Here is a 21664-nt window from a genome sequence, read left to right as displayed (position 1 = left end):
TTATGGACTGCTGTTAGGCACATACACACAAAAAACAGACATGCTGTTTGTGCATGTTGCAGAGCGTTTTCCTCTCTGCAACATGCAGTCGTATTGAGGTGACCCTCTCATCCACTGAGAGAAACTCCAACTGTGCGGAAGCCAGCCGGGGACTCGTGAGTATCCCCACACTCGCCTGGAGCCTCTCACCACGGACAACTCCTGAATAGGAGAGCGACCACCCATATCAAGGAGCTTGGTTCCAGAGTCAATGCTGTGTGTGACGAGTGGTGTGTGACTTCTGTGCTAGCAATGGGTTGTCCATAACAAACACCATGCTCGAACACAAGGAGGCTTATAAGTGTACATGGTACCAGAGCATCTTGGGCCAAAGGTTGATGATCGACTTTGTAGGTCATCAGACCTGAGGCCATATGTTCTGGACATTCTGGTGAAGAGAGGGACTGAGCTGTCAACCGATCATGACTGACTGGGAGGAGACCTCAGGGTAGACCCAGGATACACTGGAGGGACTACATCTCCCAGCTGGCCTGGGAGCGCTTGGGGATCCCCCAAGAAGAGCTGGAGGAAATTGCTGGATCGAAGGACATCTGGGTTGCTCTGCTTGCCCTGTTGCCACTGCGACCCAGACCTGGACAAGCGGTTAGAAAATGGATGGATGGATGGATCTTTGATACTGTATGTACCTGGGGCTTCAGGATTTCTTAACAAAACCTAGAAAGCCATTAAAGCTTTGCTGGCCATCAGCAGAAGGCCTGGCCTAGTTGATGTGCATCACCCATGGACTGAACATATTTTAGTGGTATAGTGGCTAGGATAGCTGCTGATCAAACAGTTGACATTGGTTCAATTCTGAGGCAATGCAAAGAACCTTCTACTTTTCCTAAGGCAAAGATTCTTTACTTTATATCTCTGGATCTTATTTTACGGGGCGAGAAGTAAAATTTTTCCTGCCCCATAGCACAATTAAACAAAGAAAAAGCTCACTGCACACTGTCTACTGAACTTTGCTATTACAGCATGAGCATCATGTTTTCCTACCCCCCGGATATCTTAGTTTGGAGGTATACTGGACATGACTAACTGGGAGGAGACCTGGGGGGATACCCAAGACATGTTGAGACACGCTGGAGGAATCTTCAAGACCTGGAGGAAGTTGCTGGGGAAAAGCACATCTGGGCTGCTTCACTTGACATTTCTCTTGGCTCTCTGCTCTAACTAGCTAGCTTTTTCACCTCTGTTCTGAAAATGTAGGGGACAGGAGGAATGGGGGGTGGGGGGCTGGGAAGGGAAAGGTTCTCTAGATGTTGTTGCAATTCCTACTGGTCGCCAGTAGAGGTCAATTAAGGTCACAGATTACTTCATGCCTCTTGAAGAACCAAGGATTTTCTAAAAGATCTAAAAGGATGAAAAATTCATTGGGAAGCTAAAGTCATGTTTTTCAGAAAGTGAAACTTGCATTGAGGACTTTTATTTTGACATTCCCTCTCAATAATTTGACTTTGTTAGTGAGGGATGTGGGACAAAGGGCCATGTGTTTCCTATTTAGGAAGTATAGGTAGCTTCAGTTTAACTGTCTAAAAGGCAGTTAACCACCAGTTCAAGTTTTTTGATTGTGCCATAAATTGGAGTTAATGTAAAGTGTACTGACAACCATATGCTTTGACTTTCTTGAAAACAACTTAATACATTAATACTATTACTAGAACACTATTCACTAGTGTAGCATATTGTGACAGTAGAAACTACACACTATTGTATGACTAGAATGGTCTTTCTAGATTACAAACTGTTTTGACATTTTATGAAATGCATACTATTACTTAAAAATATACTGTATCTAGAAAATGACATGACTTTCTAGAAAACAACATATTTTATAACTGACTCTACAAACCAACATACTATGACTTTAGAAAACAAATAAAATTATCACTCAGAAAAAGGAATACTAAACCATGCTATAGTTTTTGAGAGCAGTGAGTTGATGTTCCTCCTTACGTTTGTGTTCAGCTTCTGGATAAAAAACATGAATGTGCTTGAAAACTCTCTCACACAGTTACACAGGAAAGTAGACCAAGTACTTTACTCTAGTATAGTTTTGAGGTACTTGGTTTGTGTAGCTGTACTTTCCTTTAAAAAATGTTTTGAAACTTGGTCTTTTAGCGCTATTTTAGTGCTATTCTGTCTCCTCTTACTGAAGGAAAGGATTAATGTAGCTGGTCAAGCGCTGCTGACAGTGTGATGTTGTGGTTGGCTGGAAGTGAGTTATTACAATGTTTATTGGTTTTAGGAGCTTATTATAACAGTTGTCAGGTGGACCAGGAGCTAAAAATGAAAATGATTGAGTGTGTGTGAGAAGAAATAAGTGTGCTTTGTGAGTCTTTGTATTTGTTTTTGTAACAGAATCCTTCCTCTGGGTGCACTTATGATAGTGTGTGTATGTGTATGTGTCTACTCCAAAGCCCGTGTATAGAGAAAGACTAGTATGTGTGTTTGTATGTCTGTGTGAATCATAGACTGTAAAAAAAAAAGGTGTGACTAGGTGCACATGAATAGTGGTACATGTGGTACATGTGTGTAAGTGCTTATGTTTCTATTGGAATAGGTGTGTGTTTCTATGTTTTTCCCTGTGTTCTCCTCTGAGTGTGATTTTTATGGTGCATGTGTGTGTGTGTGTGTGTGTGTGTGTGTGTGTGTGTGGAGAGAATTGGTGTGTATGTATGAGTGGATAAGGAGAGATTGCTGCTGTGTGGTTTATTTCTCCTGGCAGTTTTAATGTGTGTGTGTATGTGTATGTTTGCCAATGTGTAGTGTGGCGGGAACTTTTGTGTGTGTTTTTTTCTACTGGCAATTTTAGTGTATGTGCTAGTGTTGCGTGTGTAGAGAGTATTTGTTTTTGTGTGTATGGATAGAGTCTCCGTGTGATGAATGTTTCTGTGTGAATGAGAGAGAATATGTGTGTCTGTAATTGTGTTTATCTTGGCAGTATTAGCTACTCTTGGCTGCTGCTGTCCTCTGACAGGAAGTCATATCAAACATGAGTCAAATTAGGGTCTAAGATCACAGTTGAAAAGGAGATGAAGAAAGATGAGAGGAACAGTTGGGAGAGGACAGTAATAGGAAAAGGAAACAAAGAAAAATAGTACACTGGAGAGAGGAGGGCTTACCTGAGAGTTCTCCTGGTAGAAACCTGCTTAGCCAGGTCTGCGCCCTCTTTTGGGGGAAAGAAGACGATCGTCCATATTGAAGCGTATTGTCCGTATATGAGTTAGTGAGCTTTGAGACCATACCACATTGTTAAAACAGGCTGAAAACATGCAGAAAAGTTGCTGTGTTGCATCCAGTTCTCAGAAACATTAGCAGTTTACTGCTAGCTTGCCATCTAGCTATTGAGTTGGTGGCTGATTAGCCAGTGGAGTCACTCATTTCAGTTAGCAGCATAGGTAAACTGGACTGCCACCAAATGAAGCATTTACTTTTACTAACCTGGTGATCGGGATATGTAATGTCTGGCAGAGTTGGGTCATTGATCCACTTTGAAGGAGGAAGACTGAGGGGGTATGAAGGCTGAACAATTAACCTGAATTTTTCCAGATATCGGGAACGCTCAAGTTCAGGCAGGGTCTCACAATAATCTAAAGACATGTGTTTCCTAATTTACTTAATTTAGTGAACAAATACGTCAACGGGATGGTGCAATGGTGCAAGCGCAATGGTGAGAGTGGTTTGTTTATCCCCCAGAAGGGGGCGTGGCTTAGATGCTGGTCGAACATATGAGTCTAGACATGGATTAACATAATAAACTGTGACATTTTCATAGAAATAAATGCTGTTTTGGTACTCTGTTACAACTGATATAACATAAAAGTGATTCAATCTACAACCAGTTCATAACAGCTTTTACATTTGCTGTTCTAAACACTTGGTGCACTTCCTCTGGCGCACAGGAAGTGATGCATGTTACATTTCCAGTTTGTTTGGAATAAATAGAAGAAGTAATGGGAAGTTAGCATGGGCTGTGATAGCCACCATGGCTGAACAGACAAAGAAAGCGGCAGAAACTCAAACTTCATCAACAGAAAATCCAAGGAAAAAGACGTCACAGTACTGGACACACTGTTTGATTGACAGGTGATCTCTGGGAAGTGCAGTGCAGAAACACCACAGCTATGAGCGCTTAGCACCAAAGATGGACACAAAGTAAAAACAAATATGGATCTCACAGATTACCAATTAAGCATAGTCCTACTCAAATCAACTTTCACAGACCTACTTTAAAATATTCCTCCATTGAACCTGTTCAATGGATTTCTTTCACTCCTGTTCCACTGACGCAACACAAAATATATACAGGTGTAAGGCTATTTGTGTGGGCGTTTAGGAAACCTTCCAACCAGAGTCTGATTGGGCCTCATGTTAGTGAACTCATGAGCTCATAGTCCAGAAATAACTAAACCAAATTTAAGATTTCAGAGAGCCACTCTTTAAACCCAGTCTGGGAAAGCAGCCTCAGCTGTTTACATCTCTCTGTCCTTTCTGCCTCTCCCTCTGTCTCTCTCTCTCTTTGCCTTTGGGTAAATTACAAATGCCCAATAACTATAGAACGGACAGGAATGGAAGGGTGGTAGTGTGGGCATTTATTGCAAATCTTGTTTTGCTACTTCACTGATCTGTTTCAGTACAATACAATATCCATTTCAGTTAGAGTTGGACCATAAACATGAATTCACAATAGTGGAGATTTAATAGGCCTCCCTCAGCTGCTGTTGGCTCCCTTGGCAAAGTGGCAGATCTGCTCTCCTCCTAGACTCAGAAATGGTAATGATGGGAGAAGTAAATCTAGATTGGTTAACTGATATTTATGATAATGTAAAACCTGTAGTGATCTTAATTTAACACAAACCATTACAGAGACAACCCGGCCAAACTTGAAAATCCCAGCAAAACTAACCCTTATTGAGCTCATATTGTCTAATAGGTCAGAAAAAAATATGGTGAGTTGTGTTTTATATCTTGGTATTGGTGATCGCTGTCCTATTGCTTGCATTACAGATCTGAGAATGAAGAGAACCCAACCCCATTTAGTCATGAAGAGGAACATTCTAAGCTTCCTTGTAAGTACTTTTTACTCTTTGGTTGGTAAACATGCTCCATCAAAAAAAGTTTAGAATAAAAGACACATTTAACTCTTGGTTCTCTCACAATTTAATATTGTCCCAATCAAGAAACTTATGAGAATATCTCATCAATATAAATATGAAGGTATATGGATAGTTGACAAATTTACTTTTGAGACCCACATTGATACCTTGATGGAAAAAAAACAAAAATGAATTTCCTTTTGTATAGAAGCAAGGCTCGATTCTCCATGTACTAGACTGATCTTTTCATTGTTGGTTTAAACATGGAGAAATCATTAGTTCACACAGTGTGACACATTGGGCAACAGTCTTCAGAATCCAGCTCAAGCTTTCCACAGAAACAGAAACGCTTCAATTCAGCAAAAAAACATTTATTAGACTTTAGGCATGTATTAGTTCACTGGCCGTATTTTTAAAAGGTCGGTAAAATATTTCATTTAAATCCATCATTTCGCTATGTACAAAATAATTTTACTGACAACAAAATCAAAGTCAAATCTGTGATTTATAAAATATATCGCAATGTTGAAATGATAACATTTCATTTTTAGAATATTCTGGGGGGGTTATCGGTGGCAGAAACTAATTCACTTCCCAGTGGAGTGATGGTAAGAGACAAATCATGTCAAGAATTTAAAAAAATAAAATCTAATCTTATCCCCATTATAACTTAATAACAATAATATACATTTTCTATCTGATTACTAATGACGCCATAATGTGTCAAGGATATTTTAGTTCCCACTTTTTGCGGTAGGACACATGATTTAAAGAACTGGCACCAAGTAATATTTTGAGGCATTTTGAAATGGGTGGCTATAGCCTTCAGCAAGGATGGGGGCAATTGGGATGCATCTATGAATGGCATAGTGGGTTCAAGGCGCAAAAGGTATTTGCCTCTGTCAAACAGAGCATCAATGGCAACAATACTCAAAAAGGATGTTGTCGTTTTCAACCCAATTTGAGGGAAAAAACATCCTAGTGCTACTTCGCAACACAATATGTGCTAAAGAATCTGTTGACGCATCATTTGCTAGTTATGTCAGCAGCAATATGTTGACACGTCTACCATTACAAATTTATTAATCATGAATTTCTGTGCATGCTTCTGTGCTTGTAGACATCAAAATAGCATCATAGCTCTGATTCATTCATTAGCATCAGCAGAGAGAGAGGGAAAGAGTAGAAAGTTGTTTCCCTTCCAGGCTACTTTGCTTTGTCACTGGTAGTCAAGGAAGAAGGCTGAAAGGTAACCAAGGCAGAATCTAAAGCCATGCGCGCACGCACACACACACACACACACACACACACACACACACACACACACACACACACACACACACAGCTTTGGTGTGTTCTCAGGAATAGTCAATGTTCCTGTGGGTGAAATTCTATTTCCTCCCTATTCATATTGCTGAGACAAAGAGAGAGAGAAAAAGAGAGAAAGCAGAGAGAGTGGTGTGTGTGTGTGTGTGATTGTGTGTGTATTTCCTGGCCAGTAAGTATGGTCCCTCAAGTGCTTGAGTCTGATTCTCTGGCATGTGCTTCATTGAAATGGCTGTGACCTGAATGAGCATTCACAACTAATTTACCTCAATAGTCTTACTGATTAAAACTCAATTTCAACAATATCAGTGTTTATATACATAAATACTCAAATAAATGAACACAGATCTGAAGAATCTTCATCTTTTAACTCTTCCGACTTCTAAAACTACTGCAGTGACTTGATAGGATGGAGGTCAGGGGTCAGGGGTCAGGGGTTTAGGGTTTAGGGGGCGGGGCCTAGCGTGGCCTGCAGCAGCCTGGTGATGATGTTAGAGTGCGTGGGGTGAAAGGTCAAACCGTCCACCTCCATGGCCAGGTGACCGGTTTTCCCGCTTCGTATCCCGAAACGCACCAGAGTGGAGAGGACAGACTCCTCCTAGAAAAGAGAGAGAAAGAGAGAAAGAGAGATAGAAAGAGAGATAGAAAGAGGAAAGTGGTAAGAGACAGGGGCAAGAGAGGTAGAATGCTAGAGACACAGGCCTCCTTTTCACCTTCATTAACATGCATCTTATTATTCAAATTGTTGAATTGTAGATGTGATTTAGCTGCAGTAAATTCACACTTGACATTAAAAATGTGTCTCCGGTATGCATATTAAAAGTTTTGTAAAAGATTTCCGTTCCCCTTGGTAAAACACAGGTTATCACACACATCGCTTGTATGTTTCCATCCGAGCTGCCCGTTTCATGTGTCTATGTTTTCTTGTTTGATCTACATGTTGAAGTCTATTTTCTCTTTTCATGCAGTGAAAATATGCAGTTGTTATATGTGGATTGGATCTTCAATGTGTTTTGGGTGCATACATGGATTTTATGCATTTTTGTCCTATGTGATCCTAATCCAATCACCCAGGGTGCATGTTGTACCCCATTTACACCTGTTAATGCAAGGTGTAAATGCAAACAGCAGACATTGCGATGGGAATGTGACAGAGTCTGCCTGAAAACCACCAGAGGAGATCAGATTCCAGCCAGGTGGAAATGCAATCTGTACAGTGTGTTAGTGAGCAAGTATCACCCCACAGGGGGAAAACATCACTATTGAGGGTAGAAATGTCATCACTGTGGGCAGCAACGTCATAATCGCAGGTAGAAACGCCATCGCCACGGGTAGAAACGTTGTCACCGTGGGTAAAAACGGCATCATTCATGGCAGCTGCAGACACAAGTGCGGCAAAAACAACTCGCCAAAGGAAAAGTAAGTCCGGGATGCCATGTTAGTTTTTGTTGCCACCTCATTATTCAGACAAGGAGTACGCATATAAATACCAGGTGTAAATGCAAGGGCACGATCTTACTGTTCATTATCTGGCATATTCAGATACAGGCAGTGTTTTAATACCATGTCTGAATGCCAGGTGGAAAGAGGATCAGAGACACAGAGGGAGGGAGAGAGAGCAGAGGTTTTTCTGTGGAAATGCAGAAAAGGTGTTATGCTCAAAGACGTTGTAAAGAGAGAGAGAGAGAGAGAGAGAGAGAGTGAGTGAGTGAGTGAGTGAGTGTGTGTGTGTGTGTGTGTGTGTGTGTCTGCATCTGTCACCTTGTCCACAGATGGCAGGTTGGCAGCCCAGTCCTGGAGCTGCGCTGGGGAGGTTGTGGGTTCGAGTCCCAGTCCTTTCCATAGGTAACGCAGGTGGGAGGGGCAGGTATGGAGCAGGTAGAGACCACAGGCCACAGCATAACCTCCCCAGTTAGACACCCCTGGTGGAGGAGAGAGGGAGGTGGGGGTTAAACCACAGAGCTTAAACAGAGAATGTACAGTAGATTGGACATTGGACAAATGCAAAAATGCATCAAATCAGGGAGCATTCAGGACCAATGTCCCTTCTGGCGACCTATATCTAATAATTTATCACACTGACCAAATAATAATATCTTTTAGTGATTGGTCATTTGCTCCACTTTTTTCCCAGACATTTAATCAATATAAGTGGGTTTGGAAGTTTTGGTAGCAAATGATATTAGATGCAAGACTTTGTCCTAGACTGTGGTTCAGTGAATTGATGTCCCTGGAAACAATACCCTCCATAGATACAGTCAGGCCAGCTAGGGACTTGCAGGGTGCAACTAATCTTGCAGTGCTACCAGCCTCTCTTCAGCCATCATGACAGGCGATCAAAAATATGAAATAGATGTTGACATTTGATTTACCGATTATCTCTGAATGTGTGGTTGAGATGGGATTCTACCGTGCGTATCCCTTACGTGTTGTTTTCCTGGTTATTTCCTCTTTCTGGTTTCACTTCTCTGTGTGTCTAGAACACCCCCATGGTGAGATGGCCAAAATTTGGAAGATCAGCATGCCTACGCTAAGGAGTTACTCCACTGTGGAGCTTAATGTCAAAAGTGGAGTTGCCAAACTCTGTCTATCCAGCACTTTGGGCATTCCCCATTCAAATCAGCAACCTTGGATGGTCGTTGACAATGCTGTAATTTTTAACCAGTTTGCCTATATGTAATGAAATAGTTCACTCCGTAATATGAGTTTTCCCAGACTAGACAGAGGGGTTGTGGAGAGGCCAGTCACTGTCAGTTTCACTTCTTCTATGGTGTGTGTCTGTGTGTGTGTTCAGCGTGTATGTTTAAAATGTATATGTGTTGTGTTCTGCATGTGGATGTTCAATGTGTACATCTATATTCAGTGTGTGTGTATATGTTTACTATGTGTGTACCCATACCTACAGAAATAGTGTAATCAGAAGTGATGCCACAGCCTCTGTGTGTGCATGTTTAAAACAGTTCTGCGTGTATACATCCATAACAGCAGTAATAGTATAATCTGCAGTGTCAGCACAGCCAGTGTGTGTGTGAATGTTCGATGTATGTCCATACCAGCAGTAATAGCGTAGTCGGCAGCAATGTCACAGGCTATCAGACCCCCTTTGGGCATCAGGTTCTTCACCTTCTCCTTTAGTTTACCCATCCCTAACTCATTACCACCATCACCGACTCCTAGACAGAGAAATGAGAAGAAGTCCTATTGAACTCTATGGGGAAATTAGTAGCAGTAGGAGTAACAACCATAGAAGTTATTCATACCTATCTTTAAAGGACTACTAAGACTTTTTGGAAGTTTGGCCCATTGGTCACCTTACCCATTATGTGGCAAGAGGATTGGCACGAAAATCATCTCTGCATCTTCTGTAGATAGCTTTGTCTGGTGTGCATGCTAAAGCTTTAGCATACGGTATGTTAAGTAATTGTAGGCAACTAACATTATGCTCAAAGTGAGAAAATGAGAACCTGTAGCAGCTCTAAGGCTGGATGCTTAGTTAATTTTAATGAACTAAACCTGCCAGGCTTGTTTAGAACATTTGTGAAATAGATTAAATAGATATTAAATTTGACAAAAAGAACGCACTTTCAGTGACAGAAGAGAAGAAGATCTCTATTCCCGCAAGACTTGGAGTGTACTTTGTTTTGTTTACACAGGATGTGAGCTAAGCCAACAACTAAACAACTAAAGTTTTGTGCTGTTGGCTGGTAATAATTGACTTCACTAATGATGAAAATTGAAATTTTGTTTTCAGAAGTCTACAGTCAGTAATCTACAGGCCATAAAATAAAAATAAACAATGCCAACTTTGAATTACTAAAAGGTTCATCTTCATACTTTAGATAATGCTAGTTGCCTATGATTACTTTACAAATTGTATGCTAAAGCGTTAGCATGGGGTGACCATATATGAAACCATGTAAAAAGAGTTTGTAGTTCATTCCCTTTTCATACAATGTGGCTTAAAATACCCTGAAATTAAAGCTGAGAGTCTGCACTTTCACAGCAAAGGCAATACGAGCACAGAGCCAAGGCCAAAAATGTGCTGCTGTCTAAATGCTAATGGAGCTCACTGTGTGTGTATTCATTACACACACATACACACACATTATTCATTAGAATCGATTAAAGGTATATCTACAGTAAAACAGATCACCAATAATGTGTATTTATTGTAGAGTATTGAGTCTAAGTATAGCCATAGCAGTAATAAATAGATTGTCAACAATATGCCGTGTGTGTATATATTACCTACCTGTAGTGTTAATTCCAGGTATATCCATGGCAGCAATAAACAGATCATCAATAGGATCCACCAGATGTTTGATATTTATTCCTCTCATGTTGTAGTAATTTCCATCTTCAGCCCGACCACTGCGCTCTATCGCCACAAGGTGGTCATACCTGGGTATTAAACATCACATAATCACATTACTCACTACTTCTTTAGGTATTATTCAAAGTCTCCAAAACATATAGAATTTTACAGTACGCTTTGTGTCACAGATTGACGTACAGTTGGGTTTAGGGAACACACTACCCAAGTTTTAACGCCCAAATCTGGTGAAAACACGACCTCTCGCACTACTACAACACAGAGCCAAAACAAACATGGAGGTGGAACAATTTTCTTTCCACACTTCCTGGATTTTTTTCCTTCTTTCGTGCTCAACTCTTGCTGATCTCTGTTCAGATTTGAGCCAGTGATGTCAAGACTTGCAGAGATTCAATTCATAAAAATGAAACATGTTTGAAATGACGGTGATGGCCCTGACTGGATCAGGAGGAGTCCTGACCACTCACACACGAGGATCTGTACGACCGACCCAAACTAGCACCAGCTCGGTCTGATCTAGAAAAATCAGTGGTGATTTAGTGTGTCCTGAGCCGTAAGGCATGCTGATGTTACAGGTCAGCTCACCTGGGCTTGCTGGGGTCTCCATGGTGACACAGGAAGTGGACGGCGGAGTCTGGGCTGGTGTTCTCAAAGGTGACCAATGGGATTGCGGTTTTCAGCACACCTTGGGGGGGGTGGTGGTCACAGATGTAAGTAGAGACGAGACGGTTGCTATTTAAAGAATGTCACAAACATATTTTCTAACAATAACAGGCTTTGTGCACTACTGTTTTGTATTGGTCTGCTGTTGCACATTCCATTTTAATTTATATTATATCAGCATTGGTTACTATAGCCCATGTATATAACTGGACAGCAAGTTCAAGAGCATGAATAAATGCACCTACCACAGTATTTATGGATTTGATTGATATGAGTTTTTGAAGGCTGACTGAAGCTGCTTTCACAACCCAAAATTTAAAAAAAAATAGAAGGATTCAGCGTTTCCCCCAGAATTGTATCCTTGTCAGGGTGGAAAAGCCTCTGAAACAGCAACTGTCATGGGACACTAAAACTCTCCAGAGAAATAAAAACATATTGACTAGCTGCGGTCAGGAAGGAACCTCCATCATTTTGGAGGTGAACAACACTGACTGGACCATATCTGATTTTTAATAGAAGGCCAAACTAGGCCTAAATCAGGCCTAACCCTAATTCAAGTGTAGTTGCTGCTTGCTTGTGTTGAGTTGAATCACAATATTAAAATGTTTCAGTCCATCTCCCTCCCACCTGTGCTCACAGCTTCTTCTATGATGGCCTGGTTCACCTCCACGGCTCTCCTGTCCGTTATCATCGTCACCTGTTTCCCTAGCGCCAGCAGCATGGTTGCCATGGTGATGGCTCCGGGGGGCCCGTCTGTCTCATCGGGAGGGCTGAGGAAATGGATTACCAAATTATTTGGGAGAAGCTGAGATTAAATTCTATCAACTATGGTCTGCAAAGCCTTCCTGCAATGTAAAGTAAGCTGACTGAAACACTGTAGGCTTGTAGTGTAAAGTAGCCAAAGCACAAACACAAAAAAAGGAGCTTTTGAAAACTTTAGAGAGAAAACTTCTGAGAAAAAAGTGTGAGAAGTGTGTGTACCTACAGTATGTGTATGTGTGTGTACGTACCTGTGCATGTAGTGCGTGGGGAAGCCTGTTGTTATGGCAACAGAGGAGGAGTGGGAGAGCGCCAGGCAGGAGCGCAGGAGTTCATCCTGAACGAATAAGGCTCTGATCCCTCGCTCACCTGGAAACGAGAAGGAAGTGAAGTTGTATTTCTGTGAAAATTTAACTTTAATCTTCACATTTTAGCATGATTTTTCACACAACTCCCATAATCATCTTCACATTTAGCTTCTCAAATATTTACAATGTCACATCACTTGACTTTTGGCAGGAAACTCTTTGAAAAAATTGCCCTAAAAGACTGAAAACCTCGTCAAAAGAGAGTGTGTCTGGATTTGGCCGGTGTCCCATAAGAGCCAATCTGAGTTACAGCTACATTTTCATAGAGATACGCTGAAATGCAAAAAGGCTGATAAGCGAACTTGACAATAACTTATTAAGACTCAAAAGGGTCGCAGACTTCAGGAAGTCATTTCACAGTAAGAATGTTTGACTACAAATGAGAAATGAGTACTTTACTGAATATAATCTTATTCTGTCCAAATATTTTTGGCAACAAAAAACGGGAAGACCATGCACAAAAGGGCTTTAGTTCATTAAGTGTTTATGAGATATGGCTGACAATACCCTCAAATTAAAGCTGACAGTCTGCACTTCATCCTCAGTCACCGTGTCATTTCACATCCACATTAAGAGTATAGTGCCAACACATCAAACAGTGCATCACCGCCACAAATACCTATGAAGCTTATTGCTTGTGTGTGTATACCTGGGTCCTCTCCAATAATAGTCTCCAGCCGTCTGATCCGCCCCACTGCCCTCTGAGATGCAAGGCTGTAAAACAAGGGATTGTGGGATACCGGGAAGCAGAGCGGGATCAGCTCGGGATCGGGGTCGGCGGCGGGAGGGGCCGCGGGGTCGGCGGGAGGAGTTATGGGGGAAGGGGAGGAGTCAGGAATGTCGGTCATGAACATACAGCCTGGTGAGTGACTGAACGCCAAAGAAGGTTCTGGAGAGAGAGCGACAGATAAAACATGGTTCTGAACAACAGCTGTACTAAGTTTAAAGAAATTGTTTTTAACCATCAAGTTGTTCTGATGGTTATTCTCATATGACTTGAATACAGCATCAGCTAATGGGATTACTCACTGCTGCTGAGTATTGCCTCTATAGCCGTCACTCCACAGGCCCAGAAGACTGGAACATCACCAGGCTGCAACTCTACTTGGTCCCCATAGTCTGGTCTGGACAGGTCCTGTATGCCTAGGAGAGCTACACACACACACACACACACACACACACACACACACACACACACACACACACACACACACACACACACACACACACACACACACACACACACACGAATATACAAAAACACATTCATGTAGTGTGTACTGTACTGGGTCTCCTATGTGAACAGGTTCTCCATGTGCTATTCTGCATGTGCTTAAGATGGTTATTCTGTATGTATGTATGTATGTATGTATGTATGTGTGTGTGTGTGTGTGTGTGTACCAGGGTCCCCAATATGTATAGGAGCTCCATGTGCTAGCGGGTTGAGGTGAGTAATCTGCACGGCTTCATTCAACATGCTAGCAGGAACGGGACGCATAGTGACCACTAGGGGGCAGCTAAACACTCCTACTGAAACACAGGGGACTGAAGTCTAGAAAAACACACACACACACACACACACATACACACACACACACACACACACGTGCAGCATTGTAAGGTGCAATGACTTTGTATGTTATGCAACCAATAAAATTGTAAGTAACAAAGAGGATGAAGCCAAAACATCAACAGTGTGTTGCTGTCCAAACACCTACAGAGTTCACTGTGTGTGTGTGTGTGTGTGTGTGTGTGTGCATGCTCAGAAAGGCATTCCTATTGTACTTTATAAAAAATCATATGGCGTAGAATCAAAATCCTCTCTGCAACAGAAAGCAACCATGTGAGATAGAGGCTATCAATCATCTCCACAATGGTCTCATTTGTTTACAGTAATTATACCAAGGTATCATGGATTTTGATGTTTACAAATGCTACACATAGCACCTTTAAAGGTATTCTAATGTATCTGTACCATACCCTGTACATGCTGACGTTTCTGCCCTGCTCCACATTCCTGACAGGAACTCCAGCTTTCTTCAGTCTGCCCTCAAAGCCAAAACTGCAGCCCAGATAGAAACACACCATGTCTGACCACTGGCCATGCTCCGCAGCCTGCTGCTCTGATGCAGCCCTAGGACCAGGACAGCAACAAGGAGAGGTGAGACTGCTAGGAGCACAAAGCAAGATTTGCAAGCCGTCTAAGTGGGCGTGCTCGTTTGAGGGCTCCTGGTCAGGGGGTGACATTCTGGTGGGGTGGAGTTTGCCTCCCGGTGACAGGCTGCCCACTCTGAATCAGTGGCTAAAACCGGCCAACAACTATAACATGAATCAGTGGCTAAAACCGGCCAACAACTATAACAGAAACTCAATTGACCACTCTACAATTCAATGACCAAATGTATCTAAAGAAGCATTTAATTTCCATGCATACTTCCTCATCTCTGGAGTTGCTTGCTCATAAGAAAGCCAGGTAGATATTCACAAATGATGTTGCTTTTTTTTATTGGGGTGCACAACGTGTAAATTAGGCATGAATTCTTGAAATGGGGAACATTACAGGACCTAAAAACTAGATTATCTATAGTAGGCTAATTTAAACTACTTCAGCACATTCAGTGGTGCCTCTCTTCACATGTTATTCACATACTGTATACCCATAGACTACTGTGATCACTGAACTTATGCTACGCTTTCTGAGGTGGTTTATTTAATGATCAAGTGAATCAGTTCAGATCTTTATTGTCCCTCGAGGGGAAATTTGATTTGCAGTAGAGGGCAAAAACACAAACACAACATACAAGAGGACATGGGACATTAATCACAACAGTTACAGCAAACAACCAAAAAAACAAAAACAAATCATTACTTTAATTAAAAATTAAAATCTTATCAACCCATCATTTTGAAGTATTAAGATGGCTGTGGACTACCTGCTGTATGTTAACATTATCTTTGCTATTATATTGATAAAACTGCTCCACCTCTCATTCTATCTGTTGTTTAGGGGAGGGTTTGTTTTGCTGCTCGATTACAGCAGTACACTCCGCAATTGCCAGTGTCCATCTGTCAAGTGATTGGGAGGGTACTGTGACCTTAAACAAGTCTGCCCAGCCCCAGGTATAAATATAATAGAAAGCTATTAACCTTACTGGCCACCATATATTGATCAGTGAATCACAGTGGCCTGCCTCTATCTGTTTGAATTGCATCAACCTGCTTCTGTCTGTCTGTCTGTCTGTCTGTCTGTCTGTCTGTCTGTCTTTGTTGATTTACCTTGGCTCAGTGCTGTAACTCTGCAGACTGGAGACTGTTTTCACCAGGCGACCCCCCTCAAATACACAATACTGAGAGATGTCCCTCCTGGAGACAGAGACAGAGAGAAATAAATCTACAAACATCATAGACGTGGACATTTTAAAAAGGTCAAATTACTTTGAAGGGATGTGCTACATTAATTTCAGTTGAAAAGCATGTTTGTCACTGGTCAGTTCAGGCTCAATGTAATTCTGCACTGCACTGTTATCTGAATAGAGCAGTCACCTTTCAAATGGGAGTGCTGGAGTGTGGTGTGGTGTGGTGTGTTTTCTATATAAATATAAATTATGGTTTCATAGGTTTATCTCTATCCCACACAGGTTTAGGCTTAGGGTGTTCCTTAAAGTATTATAATACCAGTAGAAACAGACTCTAGAGAGAGAAGTCATAAACATAGATTAAACTAAGACTTTGGAATGATTCACCTCTGTATAAATGGATGTCGGCAGATTTCACATTAACAACCACTGTGGAAAATCATTCATCACAAGGAGGATCACAGCGCTATATCGACTTGTAGGTTTCCTCAGCTGAGTAAAAGGGAGACTTTGACATTTTGGATTCTAGTCTGTTGTTTTTCTTCACCAGGCTTTTGTCATGGTGTGGAGGAGAAAGTTTCTGTATTGGCATTTCAGCTAGCAGAAAAACATCCTGTCAGCATTCTTCATTGAAACCTGCTTGCGGCAGGTTTTTGAGGTCACTTTTTCCTCACATTGTGACTAATATATGGAGAAAAATAACAGAATAAAATCCAATAATGTCAAAGTAGCTCTTGGTGGTTATCTGTGAGATCCTTGTTTTTTATTTTTTTTTATTTTGTCTCTATCTTTGGTGCTAAACGCTCATTGGCTAGACTAAAAGCTTTCATGAACTGAGTATAGGTTTAATCACTATTGTGTTAGGCAATCAGATAGAAAGTATCAAAATGCCATTTATTGATATGATAATGTCGCTGATTATTACTTTAAAGTGATTCTGATCATTATTTTTTATTATGATCACTCCAATTAAATAGGTGACCTGCATATCTGAGCAGTGAGTCATTTGATGAGATTAACATTTACTTTTTTAAATAGTTTGTTCAAAAATGACTGACGTTCACTACTTTTTCCAGCATAGCCAAAACTATTCTTACCTTAGTCAACTTAGTACATTAGTCTTACCTTATGTCAGTGTCTCTAGCAAGAGGAGGGCAGGAAGTCTCTCCTGATTGGCTGCGATAAAGGAGCGGCAAGGGGGCGGGGTTACTGCGACAGAACGTTTGGAAGTCATTGGCCAGATGACTGGGCAGGATGACTGTATTAGCCTGCTGGTATCCTGGTAAACAAACAAACAAACAAACAAACAGACACATTTATTGCATGTTGTATCATCCCAATCCATCAAATAAATCAAGTAAATATTGGTCAGTTGCTCCCCTCATAAATATACTGTATATTATCAATACTTATTGTTTTCATTTTTCTTTTTTTATTCCCCCACACAAAGAACAGGTGAGGAACATAGTTGGCTGCTCAGTCAAGTCATCTTGGATACAAAATGATGAGGAGTCTAATAAAATGTCTTACACATTTTTACATTTGAGTTTCACAGTCCATTTAAAAAAGAAGGGTAAGCAAATCACAATAAAAAAGAGAACATAATTTATCACTGAGATGTGTAAGTTAACCACTTTCCCATTTCCTCTCAAAAACTTCATCTAACCTCAGAGCAAATCTAAGGTGTTCCATGTCATCAATCTCTCAGACTTTAATCAGTACATGGGGACTTCACCTGTAGCCATTTCATGATTGATGGACTTCTTTCCTGCTGCAATAAATATTTTAACAAATGCTGAATTACAGATCCAAACAGGTCTTCCCTCATAAATGCTGTTGAGTGCTTGGAAGTGTCATGTTTCCCTTTCAAAACAATGCTTACATCTGGTTGAAGTGGTAATCTGTGAGCTCCTTTTTTGTTCAATTTTGTCTCCGTCTTTGTTGCTCAGCGCTCATTGCTGTGGTGTTTCTGCACTGCACTTCCCAGAGGTCACCTGTCAATCAAACAGTGTGTCCAGTACTGTGACGTCTTTCTCCTTAGATTTTCTGTTGCTGAAGTTTGAGTTTCTCTTTTCTTCCGTCTGTTCAGCCATGGTGGCTATTGCTGCTCATGCTAACTGCCCAGTTCTTCTTCTGTTTATTACAAACAAACTAAAACGAATCACTTCCTCTGCGCCAGAGGAGCTACCAGACACTACTAGAGTGTTTAGAACAGCAAATGTAAAAGCTTTCATGAACTGGATATGAGTTGAATCACTATTGTGTTATAGCAATCAGCGATAACAAATATCAAAGTCAATGTTTAATTATATTAAAATCTCATCAACTATTACTTTAAAACATCTTTACCTCTGACACAATTAAGAATGCATGGTTTCAATGTCACATGCAACTCTTCAGAGTGAGGACTGAGGCGATGCATTGGGTCTTACCGTTAGCTAACCCAGTAGTGGTGGTTATTCTGGGATCTTCCTGTCTGATTAACAGCCTCAGTTCAGCAGGACTCAAACTATCTGACCACTCCATCACAAAACAGACACAATTCTATTTTGCCTTCTCTAACACTCTACACACACACTGGTTTCTGCTGTTATTCCCTCCTGGTCTTGCCTTTCCTCTGGCCCGAGGCAGAGTCGTACGCGTGCACAGTTCGGCCGTTGCAGTGTGCAGTGGCAGCCATGTTGGCTCCACAGTCCAGCTCCGTGGCCATCGCTATAGCAACTAGTGATTCTATGCTTAGGATAGAGGGCATTGTTCCATAGTTACACCCAACACTTGTTAGACAGGGCAGCAAAATGCCAGTCATGATATAACCTGGACAAACTCTGGTTATCTATGGCTCTGGTCTAGTGTTATTCTTTCTCTGGAGGCGTTTGGTTAATTTTCATATGGAGAACAGGTGGACGGGGTTAATGTTCTTTGGGAAATCAACTGGTGGAGTAGGAATAGGAGGTAGAGAGAGGTAAAGAGAGGGATAGAAGCAGAGAAGGAGAGAGAGAGAGCGTGATAGAGAGAGAGGGAGGGAGGAAGATAAAGGGATATCTAGAGAGAGTGAGAGAAACAGAGTGGAAAGTTCAGGTCTGGCTCTCCTAACTCACATGCCATCTTCTCTCTGTCTTTCTCTCTCTCGCTTTTCCTGTGTCTCTCTACTGTTTATCAAATGAAGCAGAGATTAAACGAAAATAAAAATGGAGGGGCAAAATGAGGGACGGAGAGATAGAGGTAGGGATGGAAGTGATGGACGCCGCAGGCAGAGAGAAAGAAGGAGGAGGAGAGAGAGAGGGATAGAAAGAGATATTTCCAGAGTGGGACTTGGCTTGACTCCTCTGCCACTGTGTGGCTGAATTGTAGTACTGCTGAATTCACATCATATAGGAAAGACTAGATACAAGCTGCCTACTATAAAATGACTACTATTAAATTCTGTTCACTTCAGCTTTCAGGTGGCAAACACTACTTGGGAACAGTAGTAGAGTAGCTTTTCTATGTATGTTTTTATTGTACATTTGTGATTATTTTTTAAGTCAGTAATTTGACTTTTACTTAAGTATGTTTGGAATTGAGTATTATACTTCCCTACATTTTAAATCACATTCACTAGAGACAAATGTTGTAGGTTCTCTATAAACATCGCAGCAGAAACAAAAGAACCTATTTTGAACTCTGTTCTCTCATGTTATTACATAAGATCATATGTAAAAACAGTTGTTTCCAAGTAACTCAGTAACTTTACTACTTTTTACTTTAAGTAGATTTTTACACCAGTAATTTTATCTCTACTCTATTTTAGTATCCCTGCTAATAACAGATCTTTGGATTTGTTACAACTCCTGTTTCCAATGGATCTTAATCCAATGAAAGTTCAGAGTTCAGAAGGAGAATGCACTGCTACTCCATGGACACACACTGACAGACTGAGGGAAACAGCATAGGTACAAATATGTGTGTATGTGTATGTGTGTTACCTGAGTCCATGACAGAGGTCGAGATACTCCTGAAGTGTGTGAGGGAACGTCTCACAGCTCTATGAGCAGTCAGCATACTTCACCTAAATATTAACACACACACACACACACACACACACACACACACACACACACACACACGCACACACACACACGCACACACACACTTAAAGCGTTTGTTTCTAAAATATGAAATTTCTTTGTGCTTGTTGGGTGTGGATGTAAACAGAAGAGAAGAGAAAGATTGCAGTACAAGCGGGAGATGGGAAACATCTTTATCCTTAGAATGTTAGTTTAACTATAACATCTTGATGAGTTTTGAGTGTGTAAACTATGAATTTTCTCTCTGCAATCGCTTCTGTTGTAAATACAAGTGGCATAGGCTACTGCTGTTAAAGAAGGCATTTGTGATTTGAAGTTGTTCAATTAAATCAACAATCAATCTCATAATAATCTATTATGCAAAATTGTTAAACGTATTATGCTTACATTGTCTACTGAAGCAGCGTTTTCTAGACAGACATAGGCTACTTGTCTCTCTAAAATGACTTTGCAGAATACTGTCTTATTCATAGCCTATGGTTTCATAAAACCTAAAGACAGTAACAACTGCACTCCACAGGCTACTTCGTTTTATAAAAGCATTTGTGATGTTTTTTTTTTTTATCTTGCCTGATGAAAATAAGGCTTGGTGTTTGCACATGAAACATCAACAGCTTGTACAGAGTGAACGTCACGCAAAGCTGCATTCAAAAGTTTGGCACTTTAATGCGACGTTATCTGACTGCAAAGGTGCCGTAAACTAGCCTACTGAGAAAATACTCAAGACCTTTTCTGAATGCCTAGGAGCCACTCGTCCATTCGGCATACAAAACAATCCACCAAGCAGCACTTACTTCAATAATATTTAATGTTTTAGAATAGGGTCTCACCATCTTCTTCCACAAAAGATAAACAGCAACGTGAACCAACTAAGTGAACTTTGGCGTGATTATCAGGCTATAATGTTCTACTATGATTACTGGAGGGGGTCAAAGTACACACATATAATTAAGCTAACTGTTAACTAGTTTACCGGGAGTAACTTGAGGGAGCAGTGACAGGCTGCATGACGGCTACGCCATATTATTTATCGAATATTTTCACACACCTTTATTTGACGAGATACAAACAAACGCTAACTTTATCAAAGTCCGTCAGCGTTCAAAATGAAAGCAATATGACAGTCACTGTGCCTCGCGTGCTAGCTGTCATATCTTAACAGCTATAGAGGAAACAATGGCGTCCAACCGTGCAGCTCCTTCACTGCAACATTTAGAAACGTTACCGCTACTTCTCCTTACCTTCTCAAGCGTTAGTTCAACGTCTCTTTAAAAGTGCGCGAGACGGTCTGTGGATTGTCTTATCTTTGTGACCGACCCAGATATGTTTATTAAAAAGGGTTCATATAAATTTGTGCCCCTGTTTTCGTATGAGCACCCAACTCTAGGACTTCCGGTCACATCCTTCAAAATATAATCCCTGTTGACGAAGCTGTATTTCAGCGAAAAATAAAGTATTTAAGGACGAATCTGTAGGGAATGGAAATAATTTGCAGATTTTTTTTTCCAAAATATATTTTTCACAGCATATGCGAGATGCCAAAGCTGCCAAAAATATACAAAGAAGCTCTCGCCAAACTCACACCAGATAACTTAGTTGTCTGCTATGTTTTCATCAGTCTATATTTGTATTACATTTGTATGTTGGT

General features: G+C 41.0%; 1 protein-coding gene across 1 annotated transcript; it reads right to left on the bottom strand.

Moving 5' to 3' along the window:
- Positions 1-5203: 5203 nt before the first annotated feature.
- On the bottom strand, positions 5204-21339 carry dglucy (D-glutamate cyclase). Its single transcript, XM_071914285.2, has 15 exons — positions 21258-21339; positions 19915-19997; positions 17075-17228; positions 15870-15956; positions 14574-14727; positions 13995-14145; positions 13623-13745; positions 13243-13482; positions 12477-12594; positions 12094-12236; positions 11389-11488; positions 10723-10871; positions 9524-9643; positions 8232-8392; positions 5204-7068 (listed from the first exon to the last, which is right to left on the bottom strand). Exons 2-15 carry the CDS (start codon positions 19988-19990, stop codon positions 6916-6918), a joined length of 1929 nt encoding a protein of 642 aa, XP_071770386.1. The 5' UTR covers positions 19991-19997; positions 21258-21339; the 3' UTR covers positions 5204-6915.
- Between the last annotated feature and the right edge of the window lie 325 nt (positions 21340-21664).

The sequence above is a fragment of the Centroberyx gerrardi genome, chromosome 17 (genome assembly GCF_048128805.1).
Source record: "Centroberyx gerrardi isolate f3 chromosome 17, fCenGer3.hap1.cur.20231027, whole genome shotgun sequence".
In the NCBI taxonomy this organism is placed as follows: Eukaryota; Metazoa; Chordata; class Actinopteri; order Beryciformes; family Berycidae; genus Centroberyx; species Centroberyx gerrardi.
Note: the sequence above shows the minus strand (reverse complement) of the source record. Positions and strands in the feature narration are given on the sequence as shown.

What these genes read in the sequence shown, in the direction of transcription:
- dglucy (XM_071914285.2), bottom strand. Translation starts at nt 19,990, where the DNA reads ATGCTGACTGCTCATAGAGCTGTGAGACGTTCCCTCACACACTTCAGG. An exon ending in GACCTCTGTCATGGACTCAG is followed by an intron (nt 17,229 to 19,914) that starts GTAACACACATA and finishes TTTGTTTACCAG; the next exon opens with GATACCAGCAGGCTAATACA. An exon ending in AGAAGAAGCTGTGAGCACAG is followed by an intron (nt 11,489 to 12,093) that starts GTGGGAGGGAGA and finishes ACCCCCCCCAAG; the next exon opens with GTGTGCTGAAAACCGCAATC.